The sequence below is a fragment of the Microtus pennsylvanicus genome, chromosome 1 (genome assembly GCF_037038515.1).
Source record: "Microtus pennsylvanicus isolate mMicPen1 chromosome 1, mMicPen1.hap1, whole genome shotgun sequence".
Classification (NCBI taxonomy): domain Eukaryota; kingdom Metazoa; phylum Chordata; class Mammalia; order Rodentia; family Cricetidae; genus Microtus; species Microtus pennsylvanicus.
In genome coordinates this window covers 67,909,244-67,934,402 of record NC_134579.1, presented here as the reverse complement: position 1 = coordinate 67,934,402, position 25,159 = coordinate 67,909,244, and the positions used below count along the sequence as shown (strand labels likewise).

The window sequence follows — 25,159 nt, the reverse complement described above, 5'->3', positions numbered from 1 at the left end:
AGAATATGCTTTACTAAAACAGTAAAAGTTATTAAAAAAAGAAAAAGACATGAAGCTGAGGGTGGATCATCTGGGAGGAGTTGGGAGAGACTTGGTATTGAATGTGATCAAAATAGGTGCTTAAAGCATGAGTAAAACATAGGGGGAAATCTCTGGACTCAGATAAACAAAGAAACAACTACAAGACACCAAAGCGTTACATAGATTTTGTGAGCCAGAAGGACAAAGGCAGAGCAATGCACTTGTTTCTTTGTTGTTTGCTCTTGTAAGATTGACATCTAGGTATTAGCAAAGCTGTACTCTTCTAGAAACTCTAGAGATGAACACATTTTCATACCCTTAGTATTCAAAGGACTAATCAGGATATATTTCATTTTAGCTAAATATTGTAAGTTTGTGTCTTTCAAGGTGTTGGTTCGTTGCATCTATGTTATCTAATTTATATGCCCAAGTTTATTGAGCTATCTTATGTATTTAATTCCTCTATGATCAATGGACATATCTCTTCTTTCATGCCTGCTTTATGTATGTTCTGTCTCTTCTCGCTTTACTTGACTAGGGGTACATCACTTTCACCTCTCTTTTCTGAAAACCCATTTTACCTTTTCCCCCTGCTTTTACCCAATTTAAAATATTTTGATCTCTGCTTCTTATGTTTTTTCTTTGTATGCTTGCTTTGTGTTTTGTTTCTTAGTTTACCTGTTTTTTCACTGCTAGGATCTAAAGGTAGACTATCAAACTGCTCACTTTATAGCGTTCTTTCCAGCACAGTGCATTTCATACAACATATTGTTTTCTAAGCACAGAGTCGGTATATGATATTTCAAACTCAATTCTGCTCTCCCTTGGAGATTTTCTTTTGACCCATGAATTATTTAGAACTATATTGCTCACTTTTGAAGATTTTTTTCCCTTTAATTCTCTTTTTTTTATGTCTCATTGGACCCTATGGTTAAGGGCTGTCTTCTTATTTCATTTAAAGATCCTATGGTTTGATTGGTCACACATGCTATGACCTACTTGTATGAATGTCCTCTGTGTACTTAAATAGATTACTCAGTTGTTTGCGCTTTCAAGTCCTCAGAATGCTGCCCTTTACTGTGCTTGTGTGCTAAAGCTTTGTTGCTAAGAAGGAGAGGGCCGAGCACACTTCTTTTATATTACCTTTAGTGAGTGCCTTTTGTGTTAGTTTGTTGGAAAGCTTGCTTATTTGTAAATATTGGTTCCTGAAATTATCTCACAGAGACCCTCTTATGGGTCCAAATTATCTGCAAGGCAATATAAGGTGAATGGAAACCAAACTTCATTCCTTAATAAATACTATTCTACTTTTTTTTTTAATAAAATGAGGTAAGTAGAGGTTTGCTTGTCATGCCTCAGATGTGTGCTCACGGGAAACCTATTCAGGTTTATCTGTAATTTAGAGACTGGAAAGGGAAAACATGGATGGACTTTAACAAACATAGCATAGAACTGAGGGAAGTGTTTTGGTAGCAGTATTCACCTTGCATGGATTTGGACATCTAAGATTTGTGCTTTGGTGGTAGTGGCCAGGTTTTCCATGGTTGGATCATTAAAAAAAGGCAGGAATAAAGAAAGTAAAATCAGATTCATGCACAAGGGAGAAGTACAACTAGCAGAGGCCAGACTGACTGAAATCTCAGTGAGAATTCAGGGGTGATCATTCCGTGAGCATACAATTATACATAGAGTCATCTAACAGAAAATCATTACTCCATGGCTCTGGAAGTGCCATTGTGCAGAGGGAAACCTGAGCAAATGCATGACAAACAGCCTTGGGGCAGCAAACTGAGGATGCTGGTCCAGGGAGAGAATCCGTGATGGCCTTCTCAAAGCCTAGGAGAGCCAGAACTTATTAGCCCAAGAGAATGTGGCCAAAGAAGGTTTCTCGTGCAGAGATAGGTATAAAAGTAGCGAGCAGAAAGTAAATCCTTGATAACATTTTTATACCTATGTAGAATGAAACTTGCATTTGAAACTGCTTGCTAAATGATATATACGTTGAAGTTTGTATATTAAGAAACAGTGGCATCGGACATCAGAGTAGTACTGATAGAAAGTGAAGTGGGAAACAGGAAAGGTAGTCTGGAAATACATGTAGGTCTCTATTATCTGAAACAAGAGCAGGATCTGATAGACACCACCACAGTTAGGTAAAACTAACTATAATTCAGACACTGTGAGTCCTTGCGTTAGTAGACAGTTCGCTGCCTTCTGCCAGTTTCTCCATCTCTGATTCAGTGCCCCCTTCTACTCTAAGAACCAAGAAACTAAAAGCGTATTCCTCTTTTTTTTTTTCAATAACAAAATTCCAAGGCTGAATGCAAGCCAGTATTAAATGGATCATCACCTTTTAAAGGGGTTCAGGCCAGTCAGCCATCTTCCACTAACCTTGGTACCTTTAGTCTGTCAAAACATGCTGCACAAGCCAATTTCTGCTCTGTAGGCTTGATGTTTTATTCATCACAGGGCAAGGTTGACCCTGGATTTGTGTTTGAACAAAGGTTATCTTTGGATTAGCTCTCTATTGGTGACCTGACTCTGCTCCATCCTGCATAATCTAGTCACTCTTGGGAATATCAATTAAGGTCCTCAATCACACTAATTAGAATGTCTTCTCCGTGTTGCTCTACATATCCAGCAACTTACAAACAGGGAATTGGTAAAATCCAAAGAGGTGTGTGTGTGTGTGTGAGTTTGTGTGTGTGTGAGTTTGTGTGTGTGTGTGTGTTAAATAACCAAAAGCAATAAGGAAGGTCAGAATACTTTAACAGAACTGAGCAGTGGGGCTGAAACTGCTGTGCTCCGAATCAGCAGTGCAAAATCTTCCTGCTCACGCTGACAAGGATTGATGCAGAATTATTAATTACTTTTATTAATGACTTGGGTGAGGACATAGGTGGCATGCTGAGCAAGTGTGTCAATGACAAAAAAAAAAACCTAGCAGGAGAGCAATTACTGTGTGATGAACTCAGGATCCAATATGACTCCAAGACAGAATTTAGTGGCCAAATTATTCTTCCCCTCCGTGTGTGGCAGAGTGACTTCCCTAAGGCATAAGCTGATCACTACTCTGTCCCTGTAGCACTTCTCCACTCAGAAGACACCAGTTCGCTTGTTTGCTGCCTAAGTTAAATCACATGTCTTTAGCCTGCCCTTCACAGCGTTGGCATTTTCTATTCCCGGCCCTTTCAGATTTCCAACAATCATCTATAGTTCTTTTCTAGTACCCTGTTCTTGAGCCAAACAGAATTATTATCAGACTATTTTATACTTGGGTCTCATATTTTCTTTATCTGTAAATGTTATTCTCCAAGAGCCCCATTTCCCCATATTTTCCCTTCTGCCTCGATTCCCAATAACCACCCAGTTCTTGCTTACTGTGAAAGAGTCTTCACAGAGTTCAGTCTTCCCAGTCTTTGGCTGGAGAAATCTTTTCTTTGCTCATATTTAATGATATTGATTGGTTCCTTTCTTTCATCTTTTATTGACTTTGTACTGCAGTTTATTCTTTTTGTACATATTTTAAGTTCCCATAAGACTCTACTTACTACTATACCCGCTGTCTGATAAGTCATATTTCTAGTCTGTCTGCATGTGTATATTTTACACATAGTTGAAGACATTGAGTTGGTCTTCATGGGTTTATTAACAGCAGAAAAGCAGTCTCAGAAAAGGCCCTGCATTATGCATACTAAAATACACTGCAATTGGATTATTGTAACTTATTATTAAAATTTTTGTAATACTTTTAGGAGGAAGATGGTATTGTGGCTCAAGCCCTGGTTATTGAATATGTTATGGAAGTGCTATACCACCATGCTCACTCTCCAGCCTTCAAAGTACTTTTTTGAAGGAATGAGTGATGGATGGATACAGCTAAATTTTAAGATTATGTTGTGAGGCTTGGAGAGCAGTTGTTCAGAAAGAAAATGGCAATTGATATTTGAGATAAAATGTTTTCATGGGATACCTCTTGTGAGAAACTCGCCTGTGATGATTATATAGGTAGCCTAAAGACGGAAGTGGAGATTTTTGGCTGTCTGTTGCTATAATAAATGTTGGTGGTAGTAATTTGCATTTTGTGCTAGGTTGTATAACACAGCCGATGGTGTTCGGGTGATTTCAATTCATACCCTTTATTTCCATGGAGTAGGCTTAAATGTGGCCCATTTTGATGGTTTATGTCATACTGTCAAGTATTCGTTTTTGGCCATTTTAGGTATGTGGTTCCCTCACTTGATGAGAGTTTAAAAATAAAATAAAAAAAAATCTGATCTCCGTTGTTTTCTAGAAGTGTGATGTAGACAAGTTCCCAGATGTCTCCAAGCATGTTTGCATGGGTGCTTTCATCAACCAGAAGGCAGAAGTCATGAGCCTGGAATGTCTGAGTCATTCCATATTTCTGTATTTATAACCCTGCAGACAGTTCCCCATTGGTCAGGCAGGACCAGAGGACTAGAAAAAGATGTACTTTACAGAATTGTTAAATCTTTTACATTAAAGACCACACAACCATATATGGGAGCAGGATCTTGCTAGTAGACCGTTCCTGTTGGTTATCATTAGAAAGCTAAAGATCATAGAGATTACTGCCCTATCATTTGTCTTTTCTGTGCATAAGAAGGGCAGGAGCTTTCCATATTTCCCAATGATATGAATGGAATTCTATGTAACTGACTGCAGACTCTGTCTGAATTCAGGCCCTCTAGATTTTTAATTCGTCACTAAGATAGAAAAGTACCTGATCATAACATATTTCCTGCTGAGACTAGGGAAGGGAACTTAAAGAAGGGTAAGAGGGTCAAATTCATCTGCCAGAAGTGTGAGTCCAGGTCAAAGAATCTAGATGAACTTTTTTTTTTTTAATGTACCAGTTATAGTTCCTGGATTAGCAGAGAGTTCAGGAGCCTCACAGCTGGATTGTAATGGTGCCTGATCCTCTTTCTAGTCAAGGGATTCCAGTTATGTTATTTAAACTTGTTTGAGTTTATCGATATGTAATTTGGGGATTCAAAGGCAAAGGACAATGTGAAACAAAACTTACCAATTTCATTGTTGGTTCTGACAATACAACTTGATAGTATTGTGAAACCCGTAGGATTGTTCTGGACCTCTAGTTAGCATGAATTGCCAGTGATTATTAAGACTCTCCGGGGAAGAACTACCCTCCCTTACCTTTCTTTTTATGTTGACAGGATGGGACTACTATGGTGTTTGTTGAGTCTGTCCTTCTATGGGATCCTGCAGAGTCATGCCTCAGGTGAGTGTGTGGCGCTTGGTTGATAATTGAAATTAAGATAACATCTAGGATCACGCGTCCTGTCTTTCTCATGGGGAACTTAAAAGAACACAATGTTGGTTTTGTTCTGTGGTCTTCTGTACTTGCACAGCGTCAATTATCTGCAAGAGCAATGGAATTTGGGGATGAGGGGGACTAGAACACTTAGGAAAAGAGCTGATTTGTATAAACACAGGGGAGATCTCAACTCCATAACCTCCAGGATATTTCTCCTTCTTCTTACCTTAAATGCTATGGAGGAAATAGCAGGAATCTAGCACGACCTATTTCCCAAACTTATACTTGCACAAAAAAAGACTCATTTGTCAGCAGTCCTGTGGGATGCTAAAAAACAAAACAAACCGATGGTTTCAGTCAAACTGCATCTAAACTGCATAGGCAACAAAGGATTTGCTGGTAGGTTCTTTCTTTCTTGGGATATGACTTTGCAAGAGGATACAACCAAGATCTTTAGGGAGTTTGAGTAACCAAAGTTAGTAACCATGGTCCTGGATCCCACGTAAAGCAGAGGTATGAGGCTGGGTATCCCAAAGCCCATCTTTTGATACCTCCTCTCATCTCTAAATTGCTTCTCATTGTCACCCAGGTTTGCTCTACCCAGTGAACATATAATTGCAGACTGTTTTATTTTTTTGATTCATCAAATTTTTATAAAAAAATCTTGCACATAGGACTGAAATAGTCTGTCATTTTCATATATTTCTTTGATTTAACCTCATGATTGAAAAAGAAAATACCTAAAAGCACAGGTTCTTTGGTTTTTACACAGGTACCCCAGGGATCCTAATTTTAATAAAGATCCCTATGTATAATTCCTATGAACACCATGGGCTGCGCTTTGACTATCATTGCTTTAATGGCTATTCTCTTTGAGAACCCTTTGGAAGTGTTAAATCAGCATTATGTAACCATGACCCCAGTGTTCTGCAATATGTGCCTTCGACTCTTCACTTGGCATGACTTTCAGCCCTCCTACCAACCTGATCATCGTTGCTGGGTGTATTTCAGTTTTTCTATGCCACTTAGAGCATTGTATTAGAAACCAAAAATAACTCTAAAGACAGGGTGTAACTAGGACAGAGTACAGCTGAACGAACAGATCATATCTAAACCTGTGGGCCCTGTGGGACTTCACAGAGGAAAGGCTGTGTTTTAACCAGGCCTAGGATTCAACTGGGATGTGCTAGCATACAGCTGAGCCACACGCATATGCCAGCATCTATTGCGTATCTGTTTGATTGGAAGGAACGTGGTGTAGTGATTCTTAAATATGATGATGAAAAACCCAGCCTATAATTTATTTTCATTTGACGTAGTCTGACTGTTATCTTCTCACCGAGGCTTTCCTTGACCGTTTGAAGTTAAAATGGCCCTGCCGATCACTCTCCTGCATCCCATTAGCGTTGCTTTGGCATCTCCCATCATCTGCTAATACCCCATCAGTGCACTTCATTGTACCACTTTTCTGTCATTTGCCTTTGAACCTCTTCTTATCCCCTCCTCCCCTGTCATTTTTTTCTTTCCAACCTTCTTCCCTCTCCCCCTTCCCTTTCTTCTTTCTCTTTTTCTCTGTGATCACCCCTCTCTTTATTTTAAGGTACTTGAAGGCATAGATTTATTCATTTCATTTGTTTGTTTCTAAACTCTTGGAAACCCCTCTTCTCAAACTGGACAGTTTCCTGTTGGCACTCTTTGAAGCCACACTAATGATTCCCATTAGAGTGTCAAGTGCCACACCTGGAAGTCCAATTGAGCGGTGACCATTGCTACTGCTGTGGAGAGATCAAAGCTTCCAGAAGCTTGTGAGGTCAGCTGCCTGCCCGGTTATCCTGGCGGAGCTGCTTTTCTGAGCGACCTTTTTGTGTTCACCCGAAGATCCCCTTCCCCCAAATGTTGGTAAGTGCACTTTCTCCCCAGGAACTGTGACTCATAATTCTGTCAGGGGAAGCTGCCCGCTTGAATAAGATGTGTTCTCATACCAGCCCCATTGAGTCACCATGGGAGAGGAAACATGTTGTAATCCCCTCGGCCCATCTGGCACACACTCATGCCTTCCTTATGAAGAGGTGTATTGTGTCTGTGTCTGTGCCGCACTTCCTCATTGGAGGGACAGGAACAAAAAGGAAGCGTTGTTGACAAAAATGAAAGGGGCAACTGGCTCTGGGGATAAAAGGGATCATGGCGACCTTGAGGGATCAGTCAATGTCTTTACATGAAGGCATCACCGTAGACAGGGATGGAGATGTGGGCACACTGATTGGTCTTCCATGAGGCTCTCTGTGCTCCAGTTTCTCCTCTTATTGGACGCACACTCTAACGTAAGCAACAAAGCAGAAATATCCTGAGTACTCTAGAGTACTCTAGATTCCCAGGACACAAGTCAGGGGTTTGGCACTCTGGACCCCAAATTCACTGTCCCACAATGAGGTTCCTGCACAGTGAACTGGCCTTCAAGGCAGAAAAATCCTGATTTCAGAATATGATCTTCTGGTAGGTGAACTCTGTTTTCTTCATATCTTCAAAAACTGAGGAAGAAGCATTTTCATCCTAATAATAATAGTAACAACAACAACAACAATAAAAACAAGCGTAATTAAGGCTTGGATAATTACATTAGTGACAATATAATTAAACGTGGTCATCTTAGAAGTCATGTAACTCCTTTTCATTAAGACCAATTTACACTTTACACACTCAAGATCACTTGGCTCTCACACCAGATCACAACTGTTGTAGCTCCGTCTCTTCCAATAGAAACTCAAGTCCCATGTGGCTAAATAAATTAAGGGCCCACAGCTAGTGTTCAGCATAACTGCAGTCTCCACTCACGCTTCAGTTCCTAAGGCTCCTGTTGTTTTTATTAAATACACCTCGCTTGGGCTCGACTAGAATATAAACGATGCGGAGAGAAGGCTGTGATGCCAAGGGTAGCGGGACGCCATTGTGAGGGAGTCCCTCGCTCACGACTGAAGAACCGCCTGCTGGTTTCTGTGCAGTCTTTACCCTTCCCTCCAGACCATTTTCTTTCAGGTGGAAAAATCACGGCGATTCTCATTTCCAACCTCAGCCCTTCCCTCTTTGCTTGTTAGAGCTCTCGGCATTCCCACTATTGGCTGGAAGGAGCTCCCGCTTACAGGAATTCCAAGGGAAAATGTCCCTTTGTCCTGTCACTCTTCTTTGGTTTGTTCCCGTTAGCTGCATGCTAGAAAGCTGAACTGCTAAAGCTGCCTCAGAGTAGGAAGGGATATTTGGTTGGACCCTTTGAAGCCAGGTTTGGAGAGAAACTGAAAATAGCATCCAGGGTGGTGAACTTGAAAATTTTACCACATCAAAATTATTTTTCATGTAGGTCCGATTTAAAAAAAATAGGTAATGCATTATCTCCCCCAAATGCGTGGTCACACTCAAGGTGTTTGGAAGTGCGTTTTTTGTTTCAAAGTCAGCACAGATATGATGGCTCACATACAGGGCTAGATTTGCACCCATGTCCTTGGAGGAGGAACTATAGCCTTGTAATTGATGAAAGAATCTAGAACTTGACTGATGTGCAACATGTAGCTCATGAAGATGCTCTTGGGAGGAGATCTGCCTGTCTCTACCCCTGAATACAAGGATCCAGGGGATATGGCTATGCCTGGCTTTGCCTGTGGGCGCTAGAGATTTGAAATCAGATTTTCTTGTTTTCTGGCAAGTGTTCTGACCCCGCCCCACAGGGCATCTCCCTAGCCCCATCATCTTTTGTTAATATGGCAAATGGAAGTCACATTCCCTTTATTAAGTTTTGTTGAAATTTACAGTCTGATGATTTGTAGTGCATAAAGTACTCAATATGAAATAAGTAAGTGGAAACCCTGTGGTTTCCTAGTGATTGAGACATGGGTTCGCGTTCTGAGAGTTATTCTGTGAGCTGTTTGACGCTGTTAAAAAATTTACATCATCACTTCCTGTGCTATTTCTTACCTTTAAGACGAACAAACCCAGCTAGAGAGATGGCTCAGTGGTTAAGATTACTGGCTGTTCCTCTAGAGGACCTGGTTCCTAGCATCACATGGCGACACACAACAATCTCTAATTCCAGTTCCAGGGACTGTGACCCACCTCTTCTGCTCTCTGCAGACACTGTGCACACATGTTACTCACAGACATGGGTGCAGGCAAAATACTCATACATGCAATTAAAATAAATAAGCTTTGAAGCAAATAAATGAACAAACTAAAACCAAAGTCAATCAACTAACCAAAGCATTAGTAGATCCCAACCAGATTATTACTCTCTCCTTTTCCTCCTCCCCCCTCTGTGTGTGTGTGCGTGCACACACACATCCATCAGAGGGCAGGTATATAAAGGTCAGAGGACCTATCTCTGCATAAGTTCTCTCCCAGGATCTGAAGAGCAAGCTCAGAATGACAGGTCCACACACCACTGCCTCCACCTGCCCAGCCATGTCTTCTACACGCTTTCTTTGTTTTAAATTGAAGAATACTATGTATCATGGGCATATCTAGGATATATATTTCTTATCTAATTAATTAGATTTTAATAACAATTTTAACCATGACTTTAATTGTGAAGATCATGCGTTTGACCACTTTTATATGATTGAGTCCAATGTGAAAATGGGGTGATACTTCTTTAAAGAAACTGACAGTCTATTTTCCAAGATTCAAAAAAAGAACCTAAGCAATAGATACGGTGCCACAAGGACACAGAGAAGCTCTCAAACCTTTCAGAATGCCCGAGAATTTTTTCTTTATTGTCTTATGGTTTTATACATATTAATGATAAATTCTGATTATATTCACCCTCTGTTACTCTGTGCCATCCCCTTTCTTTTCCCATCATTTTCCCACCTAGTCCCTGCTAAACTTTTAAAGAAAAATGATGTGCCCTCTTCAGCAGCTATGGACAGTCACCGGCTCCACAGAAAAGGAGGGGCTCTGTGGCTGTCTTCTATTCATGACAGAAAATTGGAGTACCCTATCTTGTGTGGGGATCCCTAGCTGTGTGTGTTCATGATTGTAATGGGGAAGACGCCTCAACTGGGAACGCTGTACTGTGAATCATCCATGAGGCGAGTGTAAAGCCATGCTGAGGAGATGGGAGATTCAGCTAAGTGAGTACAGCACTTACCTCACAAACATGAAGCCCAGAATTTGATCCCTTGTGCTGCATAAAATGACCATGGTGGATCATGCATGTAATCCTAACACTTGAGGTAAGGGCAAAGAGATTAGAATTTCAAGGTCATCCTTGGTTACCCAGCAGTGTTGAGACTTTAGGCTAGCTTGGGCTACATGAGACTGAAAAGTTTAAGTCATAAACAACCGGAACTGAAAAGATATATTGGATACCAAAGTGTGTGCTTTTGAAAGCTTTGTTTTAGTGTCTTTGGGACATTTTAGGGTCACTGTCTTTATGAACTTAGAGCGACTGTAGCTACTGCCTGCACCAGATTAAGCCAGTCAACGTTCTAACACGGAGAGGGAAGAGCTTCATGAGTCGCAGCCTCTAACTGAGGAACTCTGTTCAGTCAACTCCTCTCAGAGAGTCAGTTTTTCAAGACTCCTGGTAGGTCACCACGAGACAGTGGATGGCTGCGCCACACCTATGAACATATAGGCAGCATAAATTGGAGCCAGTGAACTGTAGTAAAACCAAACCAAAACCAAAGAGAACATGAAGTTGTGGCATGGTAGGGAGATGGAATGGATCTGAGAGAAGTTACGGAGAAGAGCTGGAGGCAAATGTAATAAAAATATGCTCTCCAAAATTTGCAAATAGCTATTTTTTTTTAAAAAAATCTGTTTTCTTTCTGGAGGGACATATAGTATTTTTACATTAAAAATTATGACTATGAAGAGTCAGTGGCTGTCTGCTTTGCTTTTCTGGTCTTTAGGTTGATCCCCAATTTGTCTCCTGGTTTTTATTATTCATTCATCAGATTTCCATTGGCTTTACAAGTTTGTACTCTCACCAGCAACAGATGAGTGTTTCCCTTACTCCACCTCCTCAGCAGCACGAGCTGTCACTTTTGATCTTTGCCATTCTGACAGGTGAGAGATGGAACCTCAAAGAAGCTTTGATTGGCATTTCCCTGATGGTTAAGGATGTTGAACATTTCCTAAGTGTTTCTCAGTCATTTGAGTTTCCTCGTTTGAGAATTCTCTGTTTAGATCTGTTCCCCAGTTTGGAATTGGGTTATTTGCTTTTGTTTGTTTGTTTGTTCTTTGTTTTGCTATCTAGCTTTTTTGAGTTGTTTATATATTTTTGGATACTAGCCCTCTCTCAGGTGTACAGGTGGTAAAAATCTTTCCTACTCTGTAGGCTTAATTGATCTTTGTCTGAATGATGATGTCTTTTGTCAGGCAGATGCTTTTCAGTCTCATGAGGTCCCATTTATTAATTGAGGAACTTTGTGTTTGCACTATTGGTGTTCTGTTCAGAAAGTCTTTCCCTTTTCTTGTGAAAGATTTCAAGGATATTCCTTACTTTCTTTTCGCTCAGCTTCACTGTACCTGGTTTTGTGTTGAGATATTTGATTCATTTGGAGTTGATATTTTTGGCAAGGTGATAAGTATGTATCTATGTGCATTCTTGTACATGCAGATAACAAGTTTGACCAGCATCATTTGTTGAAGATGCTGTCTTTTTCCCACTGTGTGTTTCTGGCTTCTTTATGAAAATGCAGTTGTCAGTGGGTGTGTGGATTTATGACTAGGTCTTCAGTTTGATTCCATTGACTGATAGATTTCACTTATTTGTACTAATATCATATTATTTTATTACTACAGCTCTGCAGTACATTTTGAAGTTGGGGATATTGATATCTTCCACAGTTCTTTAATCTCAGGATTATTTGGCTAACCTGGGTCTTTTGTGTTTCCACATGAAGCTGAACAAATTCCTTTCAAGATCTGTGAAGAATTGTTTTGGAATTTTGATGGGGATTGCACTGAATCTGTAGATTGCTTTTGTAGGATGGCCATTTTTACTATATTAATTCTATTGATCCATGAACATAGGAGTCATTTCCATTTTCTTATATCTTGAATTTTTTCTTCAATGTCTTTTACTGTTATTTAATAAATAAATATTTTTTACTATTTAAGACAAAAATTATTACTTTGATAAATTTATTTTTTTAAAGTTGCAAAAAAGTAATAAAAATCATCAGGCACCAGAAACTGACCAGACGTATAATATTCTTAATTCCCTGCAATGATTCTTTCAACTTTTCCCAGGAATTCAATTTGCTACCAGACTCAAAGGCCTCGTTTTACACGAGGTTGCATTTTCAAACACTCTGCATTCAAATGTACTTGTGACATTCAGTCCTGTCTCTGCTGCCCACGGCTGCTCATACTGAACACTTCGTTTCTATGCAATTTTGTTCAAACATTTAGAGAATGCATGAAGAATATCATTCCGTTTTATTCTTAGTCCTAAAGGTCATTTGGAGTTAGAGAATTCCACCACATCTCTAAAGTTTGCCTGAGAGCAGATCTCACCACTCCTTTATGTCCGGGCTGCATTTGTATGTTGAAACACTCGGCTACTTATTTTCAAATTCCATTTACTTCCTATGGGTGACTATTACGTAGATTTAGAAGATAATTGAGTGCCCTACTTGATTGGTTTGACGCTTACTCTGCGAATAAAGAGCTTCTGTGCCCCAGTGATAATTTTATGTTTGGAAAAATGACTTGATTCTTTCCTCCTATGGCCATGTTAGTTATAAGAAACCCCAGTTTTTGGAGGGAGGTTACAAGTGCCTGTGTTGTAAATGGGAAGGCTGGGTTCATAAGAATGGTTGTGCCCTTTAAATTGCCATGACTTCCATCCCCTCTCTCCTTTCTGCAGTCTAGGTTTCTCCCCCATTGCAATCCATTTGGAAGTTCCCAGGCTTGGCTTTAGTGGCAACTCGCTGCCAGGCCTGTTTCTGCCTATTTCTATCCTATGGTTTAAATTTTTTCTTTTCCTTTTAGCTGACCAAATTCTTCAGGGAACAAAACAGATTTACACCCAAAGCAACAACATGATTCTTGCACTTTGTGTTTGAGAGACATAGAAAATAGATGCATTAAAAAATTGAAGGAACCACAACCATTACATCCTAATATCTGCTGTACAAACCCCCAGGAGCCAGTGTTCAGAATTGCCTTTCTTTGCCTTCCTGCTTGAGAGGCTAGAGGGAGATTGCATATACTTCAGAGGACACAGAAGCCACAAGTGTGCCCATTAGTAACTTGTAACTTTCATATATCAATATCACCATTTATTAATTTGTTATAGTTGTGCTTTGATTCCAATGTGCATACAAGTCAACTTAAGGACAACAAAACTTTACTGTGTTTTAAAGCAACACAAATATACATATTATTATTCCCAACCATCTTACATCTACTTTTGACTATTATTCTTGGTAGTTTCAATTTTCCTATTTCACTTGGAGAAGCAATCATTAATTGTTCACCAGAGTCTTGCTTATGGCTCAGACACACCAACAGATTAGTTTAAAATGCATGTATGTTTTTCTCTGGGTATTCAGGCTGTTCAAATGCTGATTAATGAACCGAGTTTTGCTTTTTATTCCAAGAGAAAACATTCATTTGCCCCTTCTAATTTCTTCTAATTTTCTTTGGACTCTTGACTTATTTGCTCTCCCAGAGAAAATTGAATTTCTCTTCTGCTGGATATTTTGACATCCATAGTTTGATTTTAAGTGCCTCTCCAGAATTTTTCACTGTTCACTCAAGATAAAGGTAGATGAAAGAAAAGGGAGGGAGGAGAATGAAGAGGTAAAAGAAAAAGGAAAAGTACAAGACAGATCAAAATGCAGATTAAAAATAGAGGTAAAAGGATAGTCTTTTACTAACATATTTGTAGATTTGATGTAAATCTACCTTCATGATTTTTCAGATTACAAAACCATCTAACTGCATTTTTCACATTTATCAGAAGCTTTGTCCTGACGGGTTTCCTTTTTGAACAATTAAGTCTTTCTAGTTTTTCCCCCTTTAAACATTCTTGTTCCTTCTTGCGTTAAAAATGAAAGAAAGCTCTTTATGTGGTAGCTGTTACATAGTTCCCTGACACTGTGTACCCCTCCCGTTGTGAGAGCTGTCCTCATCTCCAGTGGAAAGGCTCTGTCAGTTGGGAACACTTTCCCTCCGAAGGAGATAAACAGCAGAGATTGACAGTCCCTAGAGCTTTGCATGGCCTTGGCAAACTTGATGGAAGAGGTGACAGCTGGAGACAGTGTAGGACCCTGGATCATCTTTTGCATGTTCATGTTTTAGAAGCAAAGCAATCTGCTACTGCTTGTACTTGATGCTCAGCAGTCTTTCCTGGAGGTAATGTATTGAGGAAGTTTCTGTATGAACTCAGTTTCTACTGGGGTCTAGGCAGAGAATGTAGCCTCGTCTGGAGAATGTTGAGAACTTGGAAATGGCAATGGAATAATTAGTAGATGGAAGTGTTGGAGGAATCCCTCCCTCTCATTATGTATAAGGTCACTGAGATGCTAAGGGGCTTTCGGGGAAAAGAGAAGACAAAACTATTGTTCTTAGTTGCTTCATTAAAGTAAAGGCTTCGTTATCCTACATTTATAGCTTTAAATATCATGTTATTAAAAATGTTCTTTTTCTCATCCAGAACACAGCAATAACTGATGATATCAGCAAGAACCGTGAGACAGTATAGGATACTGAAATGTTTAATCATTGAAGGAAAAGGGGATCATGCAAAGATATACAAGACTTTAAATCTCTTTCAATGGGTAACAATTCTATGGTGTGTGTGTGTGTGCATGTGTGTTTGTGTGTATGATTGAAAAAAAGAAAGATAAAGGAAATAACATTAAATGAAGTACAATGTATATAATGTTATATTAATCGGCATGGTTGGCCTAGAGGGACGTTTCCTTCTGTCTTTACCCATAAGGTACTCCAGGTTCAGTGAAATGATTTAATTGTTTCAAGTTCACTACAACCAGTGAGGAGTAAGGCAGTGTTTCTGCTCGAGAAGCACAGCATTTAAATGTGTTGCTAATACTGGATTCTTTCAATGAAGGCATTTAATTTTTAAACTCTGCCAACCAAAGGTAACCTGTCAATAACTGAAAACCTAAAAAACACATTTGGAAAGTAATTCCCCACCCATGAAAAAACAGAAAGCATAGATGTGTGTTTATGATGCAAATTCTCTTTCATTTTTTTTGCCTGCCTCTTCTTAAGACATAGACAGCATACTTCTTTTATTTTTCTTTTGTTTTCATTCACATTGAAGATAATGTTTTCAAGTCTGTGAACATTTCCTACAGGATAGAAGTTGTGAGCAAGAAGACCCTTGCAGTTGAATCCATGGGTGGTGTCTCTGGATGAACCCCATGGGTTTGTGTAGAGGTGGGGCTGTTAGCTTCAGGATGCTACAGGGGTGCTCTCAGGTTAGCTAGCCATTTGATCTCTCCAGGGCCAACTCAAAGATGCTACCCACAGTGCAGGGCTTTTCCTTTTTCCCCAACCAATGGAGGCTCTGTTCCTCCTCCAAGACGGTAGAGCCTCAATAAGCAGAGTTTAGTATGCAGCTCAGAAACATTTTCTTTTTTAGTTCCCAGTAAGTGTATAGTTCTAGAAAATTCTTTTCATTCTAAAAATGCCAGTCTCTTTCTGCAGACTTTGGCAGTGATCGGGTGTGAATTTTGAAATTTCGTTGTGGTTTCACTCCAAGTTCTAGGTTATTTCTGATGGAATTGGAATGGTTTATGCTTCTCAGAAACTGTCATTTTTTTTTTTACGTGTTGCAACAAAACAGCTAGCATAACTGTCACCTGGACTTGGCAAGTGCACACACACACACACACACACACACACACACACACACACACACACATGAGCTGGAGAGATGATCATCCATTTTTTCACAGGTAGGCTGGGAAGCTTCACAAAGTGAAACCCCAGCATCAAGTCAAGTGTAAACCCTCTTGAGTCCTAAGAACCCAGTCTCTCAGTAGCCCATCTATTCATTTAAAACATGTAATACTTTTTTTTCACAATGTGAGTTTCTCCTTTGTTTTGTTTATTATATTGTCTTGTTACTAATAGAAATAGACTAAATATCTGTGCACCCCAATCTGAGAACGCTTCCCCTTTGGTGTTCCTCCCTCCCTACTTCTGGAGAGGCTAAAATTTTTTGTCGAAACACCTGTTCCTCAAGTGTTTTCAGGGCACCCATTACACAAAGGTGTGCATAATGGAAGTGGAAAAACAAATAAGGCATTTTGCATTGACCCATTGATTCATTTACTCATCCGTCCATTCATTCGCACTGTGTGATTATGTGCAGAAGTTCTGCTTATTTCTACTGGTTAGGAGAGCAGGAATTTTCTCTGGGGTTAGGGTGCTTACAGTTTGGGGAATAGGTTGAGACTGAAAAAAAATGAAGGAAATAAGGAATTTATAACAATCTCACAGTGGCCATCCATAGCGCATTATCTAGTTGGAAAGTTGGCAGCAGTCATACTTTTTCTTGTGTGGTAACCAGGAAAGAAGGATTTACTTAAGATGATATGGTTCTTCTATTAAGAGTTGAAGGATGATAAAGATCTGCTGCATGCAATGTGTAAGGAATAGCAGTGGGCCAGCAAGTGCAAAGAGATTCCCTGAGGCATGGGCTCACTCTGGAATGTTACTGGAGCTTCAGCAATTAGGGAGTAAAACGTGTGGGATGAAAAGGAAGTAGCCAGGGTCCAGAGAATTGTATAGATGTTCTGACAATTTCCATCAATGCAGTGAGAATATACTGAATGATTTGAGCAGTGTCCTGGTCTTATCCATCTAGTAATTAAATATTTGTGCTAATATTATATAGAAAATGGATTGGGGAAGACTTGGGTTTTCCACAGTACACAAGATCTTTAATTAACTTTTTTAGCGTAAAATGCTTAGAAGTGCCACATTTTAAAGTAAACTGGTTTTATGATGAATTCTTGAGTGGATAAGAACACTTCAGAGGCCCAAACTGAAGTCAAATCAAAAATCTAAAAAGAAAAGAAGCTAGCTCTGTGTTTAGTAGTGCCATGGGTATCATTCAGTCTGTGACAAAAGATTTATTTGGATATTTGATGATTTTATTCAAAATAAAATTTCTGCCTTAACGTTTATATCAAATCTAAACTCAATTGTATTAAAATTCGAATGTGAAGACATAAATTGCTAATTGTACTGGAATCAAATATTTTTAAGAAGTTGGGATTGGTTTAAAAATGTTTTCATGAATATATCATCAAAGTTAAACAAAATCATTCAATATTTTTAACAATGTAAAGATTTGGAAATCATTAGTGGGGCATCAAATTATTATAAACTAGGGCTGGAGAGATGGCTCAGCAGTTCAGAGTACTGGCTGCTCTTCCATGGGACCTGGCTTCCATTCCCGGCACACACACATGGCAGCACACTCTGCTCTAGGAACTCCAGTTCTCTGAACCCATTGCTCTCTTCTGGTCTTTATGGATACCAGACAGACATGTGGTGCAGACATACATGCGGGCAAAGTTCTCATTCACACAAACAAGAAATGCTTAAAAATGCTATGGTCTGTATGACAAGTGAAAATTAAGAAAATATAGATATGTGGAAAGATTAATGACATCACAATGCAAGGAGCTTTTTGCAATAAAACGCAATTCCACAGATATAAAGTCCACTCAGGATTAAAAAGAAAAAAAATTGAATGGAAATAAAAAAGAACATAATAAGTTGTCTACCTAGAATATATTTAATGTTAATTTAAAAGGTAAAGTGAAAACAACAGTGAGGAGTTTCTTTTCTAAGTCCTTGAGTTGCCACACATCAATGAGTACAGTCCTAGCTAGTGCCTTCAGGTCATGATGAGCCATACGCAAGGATAACGTGACTGATGACTGAGATGGCTGTGTGCAGGACACCTTGTTCTTTGTGTCAAAGATGTTACCAGAACTCCAGAACTCCTCCCTTTAACCTTGACATGAAGCTTTCAGGAAGAAAGGAAACAAAGGCACCTTCACACCTGAGTTTTCCTAGGATGCTTAAAACTGGTAACATGGAAAACCTAAAATATTCATTCAGAAAGTAAGGTGCTATGCTGGAGAGCCAGTAAGGAAATAGTCTACACTTACATTTGCTGCTGTGATAGTCAGATTGCCCCCCCCCCCCCAGTTTCCCAGCTTTGAACCAGTTATGGTAAAGCAGAAGACTGTAAGACTTTATCAGCTGTTTCCTCGAGTTGGGAAACACTGCTTTGTTCCAATTGTTAATTTTTCAGATTTTTTTGATCCAGCTATCAAGTTGTCAGCGTTTTCAAATTGCCTTCTTTGAAAGAATTAATCCTGTAGAAATGGGCAAAGCCATGCTTCAAATTATCCCCCTTCTGTCTTCCCAGCCGCATTAATATAGCCCACCACAGAGGCAGAGAGGCCAAAGCATGAAATTACAGACCTTCGCTAGGATGCCCCCTCCCTTTCTCCCCATTTTCTATTTCAAATTGATTGTTTGAGAATATCATAAACATATATAATGTGTTTTGATCAAATTCAACCCCTGCTTCCTCCCTTCCAGCACCTCCATAGGCCACACTATTTTTCCTTCCAGCTTCATGATCTCTTTTGTTTAACATTTTAATTACTTCTTTGAGAATTTTACACAATTTTGAAAGTGATCACCCATTTGGATTCCTCCCCTTATTACTCTTTCAGCCCCTCCTCCCATTTCTTCCCCCACAACCTTGAAATCATTCCCTTTGTCTTCTTTTTAAACTCCCTGAGTCTACTCAGTGCTGCTAGCATGCATGTGGCTACAGAACCTGCTGGCGCTATCTTCAGGAGACACAACATTGCTGTTGCTTTTCTCCCTTAGCAGAACTTTACTTATTGCCCTAATCAATCACACTTCTATTGTACTTATCATTGAAAATAAAGACGGAGTTAGTCTTCAGAAGTAGGAAAGAGTGAGAACTGCCTGGTTGAATCGGGATGGCCAACCTGGTGCAGTGGTGGCAGGTGTTAAAGCATTAACCATAGTTCCTCCCGCTAAGCTACACCGCTAAGAATTCCTAGTCCAGAAATCATTCCGTCTCCGTGGGATTATCTTGGTAGACGAACAAGATGATCTGTCAGGAACAAGAGCTGTGCCTATTATTTTTCTGTACTACAACTGTGGCTATTGGTTAAGTATGTAGTAAGTTCATGAAATCAAATGTTAACTAAGTAAACGCTTAGAAGTCGCGATCAGTGTGTCCTCATTTTTGTTCATCAACATTTCTAATTTGGGGTACTTGGTCTCCTAACTACTCAGATTCTTACCTCACTTATTTAGATTTGTAAACATTTCCTTTCGATTACAGGCAGTTTTCTGGTTTGATTTGTTTTTGTTTGTTTGGTTGGTTGTTTGGTTGGTTGTTTTTGTACTGTGTAGACAAAAATCATACTGCAGGATTTGCTCAGCCAACTGTCAACATTTTCAATTTCTGTAGACATTGATTATGTATGAGTGAAACAAATGACTAGTTTTTCCTTCATCTGTCAGCCTTCCTGAATTTCTTTCTCCATTGCAACGAACATATGTAATATTGTTTTTTACCATCGGCCAGAGATATTCACATTATTTTCTACTCACTAGGTACCAAAGTGGTAAATAACATAATTAAGTATTTTTCAGTTCAAAAATGCTTGATCCTTAGGAAAATATTGTGAAATACAGCATTATTCTGAAGAGGCAATACAGGCTTGTCGAGGTTCAGTGATTCAGCCATGGACACATAGAGAGTCAATAAAAAAAATAGAATCATACTCTGGCCAGGACCATTGCTCTTTGACCTGTGGGACTCCATACCATTTGTCTACTAAGGACATTATGTAAAATTTTTCCCATAAGTGCCCTGTGTTATAAACAATACAATCAGACATGTTAATCCTACAGTTTCCACCACAGTCTAATTTTAGAACTTCCTATCACTGTAAGAAACCTTCCTTACTCCCTTTCCCCCTACCCTTATCAATAACTAATCTAATTTAATCTAATTTATATCTCTATAGATTTGCGTATTCAGGATCCTTTCATAAATGGAATCATAAAAGTCATATAGGTGACTTTTGCGATAGGTTCATAGCACAATGTTTTCACTTAATGAAAGGTCTCTGAAATAATTCCATGCTTCACAACCTTTTATTAGCAGATAATATTCTTCCTTTTATCCATTTGTCATTGATAGACAAGAACGTTGTCTCTGTTCTGTGGCTATAAAGAACAATGTTGTTATGAGCATTTGTGTAAGCTTCCATGTAGACACGCACTCTTATTTCTCTTGGTTATTTACCAAGAAAGAGAATTGCTAGGCTGGACACAAAAAATACTTCATTTTTAACCTTTGAATAACTACCAAGCTTTTCAGCAAGGTGATTTTAGTATTGTGCATGCAGTTTTTTCTTCCTTTGAGACCCAGTCTCTCACAGTATCACAGGATGGCCTAAAACTTACTGTGTTATCCAGTCTAAATGTCATGACAATCCTCCTGTCGTAGCTTCCCAAGTGTTTGGATTTTAAACGTGAGCCACCATATCAACTTTTCTTTTGCTGTTGTTATTGCTGTAGGACTTCTAAAAACCTCAGATAGTGGGTTAGTATCAGGTTATAGAATGGGATCCTTATTAAAAACTACATTGCATCAAAAAACAAGCGGTTTTTTGATGTATGTTTTGGTATGGTATTTTTGAATTTGGATGTAGGGATGAATGTGGCTGTGAACATGAGCATGGTTTCAGTTCCCATGGATGTAAACCCAAATGGGCATTTATAATTATCAGAAAAATGAAGACAATAGTGGTTATGCCTTCATAGCAGACTTGTTATAGAGATATCAAGAGATAATATGTTTGAAAGTTTTCTGTTATCAACAAAAGACAACAGATGCTCTGTTGAATGATCCAGGAATTAGACATCATACAGTCAGTAGATGGTAAATGAGTACGTACCAACTGTTCCTTGTGCTGAGGTTCTGATTGAGACTTCTGCATTGAAAGGGTCTTTGATTACAGGCATCCTCATTTCCATTTTTGATAAACCTCGGCCCAGAAAAGACCTGTGTTCTCAGTGTTTTTAAGTTATCAGTGTTCTAAGAGCCAAAGGGCAGCCAGCAGCGCCTTCCCAGTCAGTTGCTGGATGCAGACCAGGTCCCAGTGTTCTCTGCTACTCCCTCTGTCCTGGGGGACTCCAAGTCAGTTCAGACGCATTTTTCACTTGCAATTTTAGTATAATTGCAGAAGACCGAGGCATCTATTAACACAGAAATCAAAATGAGCAACAGAGATGCAGCTCCTTTATTCTACATCACCAGGACTCCCCTGTGCTTGTTTTCTGTATGGAAATCTTTTGTTAATTGCTATGATTCATGGATAACGCCATTACTATTATTGTTTTGCATTAAGAATGTAGAGCAATAAAAGCATGACATATCTGATGCAGAGGTGCCAGTGTCTCAGTGATTTGCTGGGTGTTTGGGGCAAACTGTTTTAAGCTCTGAGAATCTGTATGTCTTTTTAAAACCTTTCAGCTCTTTCTGACTCAACCTCACTGAGATTGAAATGAACAACTAAACAGATAAATAAAATGGAAATGTTTGAAGCTCAAGATCCTCTGAGCCATGCCAAAAAGATGGCTTTGTGGGTGAAGGCACATGCCCTCAATACCCAGAACCCAGGTGGTGGAAGGAGGGACCCAGCTGGGAAAGTTTTCCTCCGAAGTTCGCATTCAGGCACCATGAAGTACCTCCCATCCAGCCGCCATGTGAGGAGATATAGGTGGAGAAACAAGAGCCACTGAACAAAGTCACTTTCTCTTTCTTTCCTCTTTTCATCAGTTTGCCATTTCTTTCATGTGACTCTGTCCATTTTGCCCACCTTGACTCATCCTACTATCAGCTCCACCGTATTGTTACTCGACTGACTTTTTTGCAATACTTTCATGATGCCTTCATTCTTTTCCCTTGTACTCCATTCTCTATACAACAAACCGGCTAGTTATCTATTTAAAATATTTTAGATCAAGCACTTCAACAGATGAAAATCCAGATAGTGTTCTTACTAGTCTCAGAGTTTATTTTCAGTACCTTTGGTCCCTAAGACTATGTATTCAGATCCTTATCTGGCATTCTGGATTGTCAATGTCTTTACGTTTCACTGTGTTTTTTTAATCATGGTGTGGTGTGTGTGTGTGTGTGTGTGTGTGTGTGTGTGTGTGTGTGTGTATCTATGCCATAGTGCACCGTGGAGGACACACATTTCAGAGAACAACTCAAGATCACCAGGCATGGAACCTTTACCCAAGGGTCCATCTCTCCAGCCTTATTCTTCTTATTCTACTCCCTGGGTATCTTTCAGACATCCTTGTACACCATGTCCATCTCGGGATAAGCTATTTCTTCACATCTTCACATTTATTTCTTTAAGCTTTGCCTCTCATACTTAACTGCCCAAGACACATCTGCTATACCACTAAACACCAAAAGCCAAAAATTAGTGATATCATTATGTAGAGCTTCAGACTGCCACTATTTCCATAGTGCACCCATTCAAACAGCAATTGGTTATTGATTGCTTAGTATTTAACTATTGACTTAATTTGTTACATAAGGTCGATCATCTATAGAATGAAAGCCCTCTGGGGACAGGGTCAATCCCTCTACCTTTAGTTATGAATAGAGGCTTTTCTCTGAGCAAATGCTCAGTAAATATTTCACGTGTGAATACACTGATATAGTCGACGGAGCTGTTTCTTGCTTTGTGCTAGTTGTGAGATTGTGTTGTGTGGGGACACATGGCAGACGTAGCAGGCAGTCCTGATAGAACATGTACTTCCATTTCTGGGCTACTGCTTGACCTCTGCCTTCACTATGTGCTCCCTCAGCCCACCCGGCTTAGAAACTCATTGCATACTGGACTCTGTGCTGGGCACCATGCCGAGTGAGCAGGACCTGGGCTCTGGCTTGGAGTTCACAGTCAGGCTGTGGATCAGCCGCATCCTGAAATAGTAATTACATGAGGTAGAAAGTGGTCAGTGGTACAAGAGGTCCGGAGGAAATGCTATAGAGATTTCAAAGTGAGAGAAATTGCTTCCAACTGAGAACAGACAGCTACGTTCAGAGGTGGAATGTCCAATTGAGGCTTTAAATGATGGGTACAATTTTAGTCTGTGGAGATTGTGCAGAAACGGCATTGAAAAAGGTCCATGAGCAAATCCTTTCCCCATTCCAGGTTTACAATCAAAGCCAAGTCTTGATATGCACTTTTAAATTGTTGTTTTTATTTTTTTATTTATGTATAGTTACATATAATTAAGGATTTTAATATATGGAGTCTAGGAGCTTTGCAAAATGAATTTGACAGTGTAACTAGTGCTATTATGATATTGATAATTTTCAATACTCTCTCGAAGTGGTTCATTCTGCTCTGCCAGCAATCCCTATCCCCAGTCCCTAGCAGCCACCGATCTAGTTTCTCTCCCCAGAATTCTGACTTCTTCAGAATCTCAGGCAGATGAGCTCGCACTGGTTTTATTTGAGCTAGTAGGATGTACTGAAAGAATATCCACACTGTTTTTTGTCTATTTGAAGGTCATTGTTTGTCGAGCCGTATTTCATTATTTGGTGAAGTGTCTACTGAAATCCTTTTTCCCTTTTCTGAGGATTTGCTTTCTCCTTGAACTTTGAGAGTTCTTGATGCCGGATTCTGGATATCAAACCTTTATCACATTGGTGGCCTGTGAGCACTTCCTTTTGTGCTTTGCTAGTTATTGTTAGTCTTGCCCCGTATGTATCACTGGATCACTCACCATCCGTTTTCCTACGCAGCGTGTTTGAACAACTTCATTGTTTTTTTAATTCATAGACAAAAGTTAGAGAGAGGGTCAGAAGACGAAAAGGGCCATTGTCAGGCTAGCAAGGAGCCTTAAGGTAATTGGGAAGAGAATCAAGATATTCAAATATCTGTAACGTATGTGGTGAGTTCTGAATGTCATGTGAAGAAATAGTGTGCTCCACCATGCCAGTGCTTTGCACTGCTGTTCATTGAGGTTTCTGGTTTTTAAAGTAACTCTAAAGCAGATTTCACTAGAGAGGAACAGAGAAGACTCCAGTTTGCTAGATTTTGAAGTCTGTGATAAGGTGATGACCCCTTCCATTGTCACTGATGTTGATGGAGATTGGTGGGTGGTAGGAGAACAGGCCAGGGAATCGAGTGTTTCTCTCTTAGTAAACCCCAATTCTCTGCACTGACTGTGGGGCAAAGAACGTCCTAAAACGCTAGCTTAGCAGCATCCTTCCTCAGTCCTCGTTGCTCTAATTTATCTCTTGGCTTCGTTTGTGATTTATGTAAGTAAAATATAAGGTTGCATATGGATAAATAGATCCCATTCATTACAGATGTGTATTTGTGTTCATGGAACCTATCAGAGAACCACATGATACCAATATGCTTCTTAACCCGTGTTTGCCCTGTGCCCAAGGGTTAGTTTGTACTGCTTCATCCTTGACTCTCAGAGCTGTATGACACTATTCTCCAATATCTAAAAGGTCTACTAATAGTCCCACTCCAGTGCCTGAAGGACTGAGCAGTCATGACTCCCAGAGTCTGGCTTCCTTCCTTCTATCTGTCTGTACATATTTGTGTACTTTCTAGGCTTACGTCAAGAGAAGATAAGAAATCACTTAAGTTACCATCTCTTTTGTGGGGGCACCACTGAACTCTCCCCACTCACGGTCCCAATTAAGAGTTCCATCTGTCTTCTTCTGACACGTGTCATTTCTCT

The 25,159-nt window shown here is 39.6% G+C and overlaps 1 protein-coding gene across 3 annotated transcripts in view; it reads left to right on the top strand.

The window, feature by feature from the left end:
• The window catches only part of Il1rap (interleukin 1 receptor accessory protein), a 157,267-nt gene that overhangs the window by 46,871 nt on the left and 85,237 nt on the right, over window positions 1–25,159 (top strand). For all 3 annotated transcript variants that reach the window (XR_012910087.1, XM_075967651.1, XM_075967649.1), the window contains exon 2: window positions 5,220–5,284. Coding sequence is in view for 2 of the 3 variants with exons in the window: in XM_075967651.1 (XP_075823766.1) it covers window positions 5,221–5,284 (64 nt within the window). In the remaining variant the exon portion in view is untranslated. The remainder of the gene's footprint in view (window positions 1–5,219; window positions 5,285–25,159) is intronic.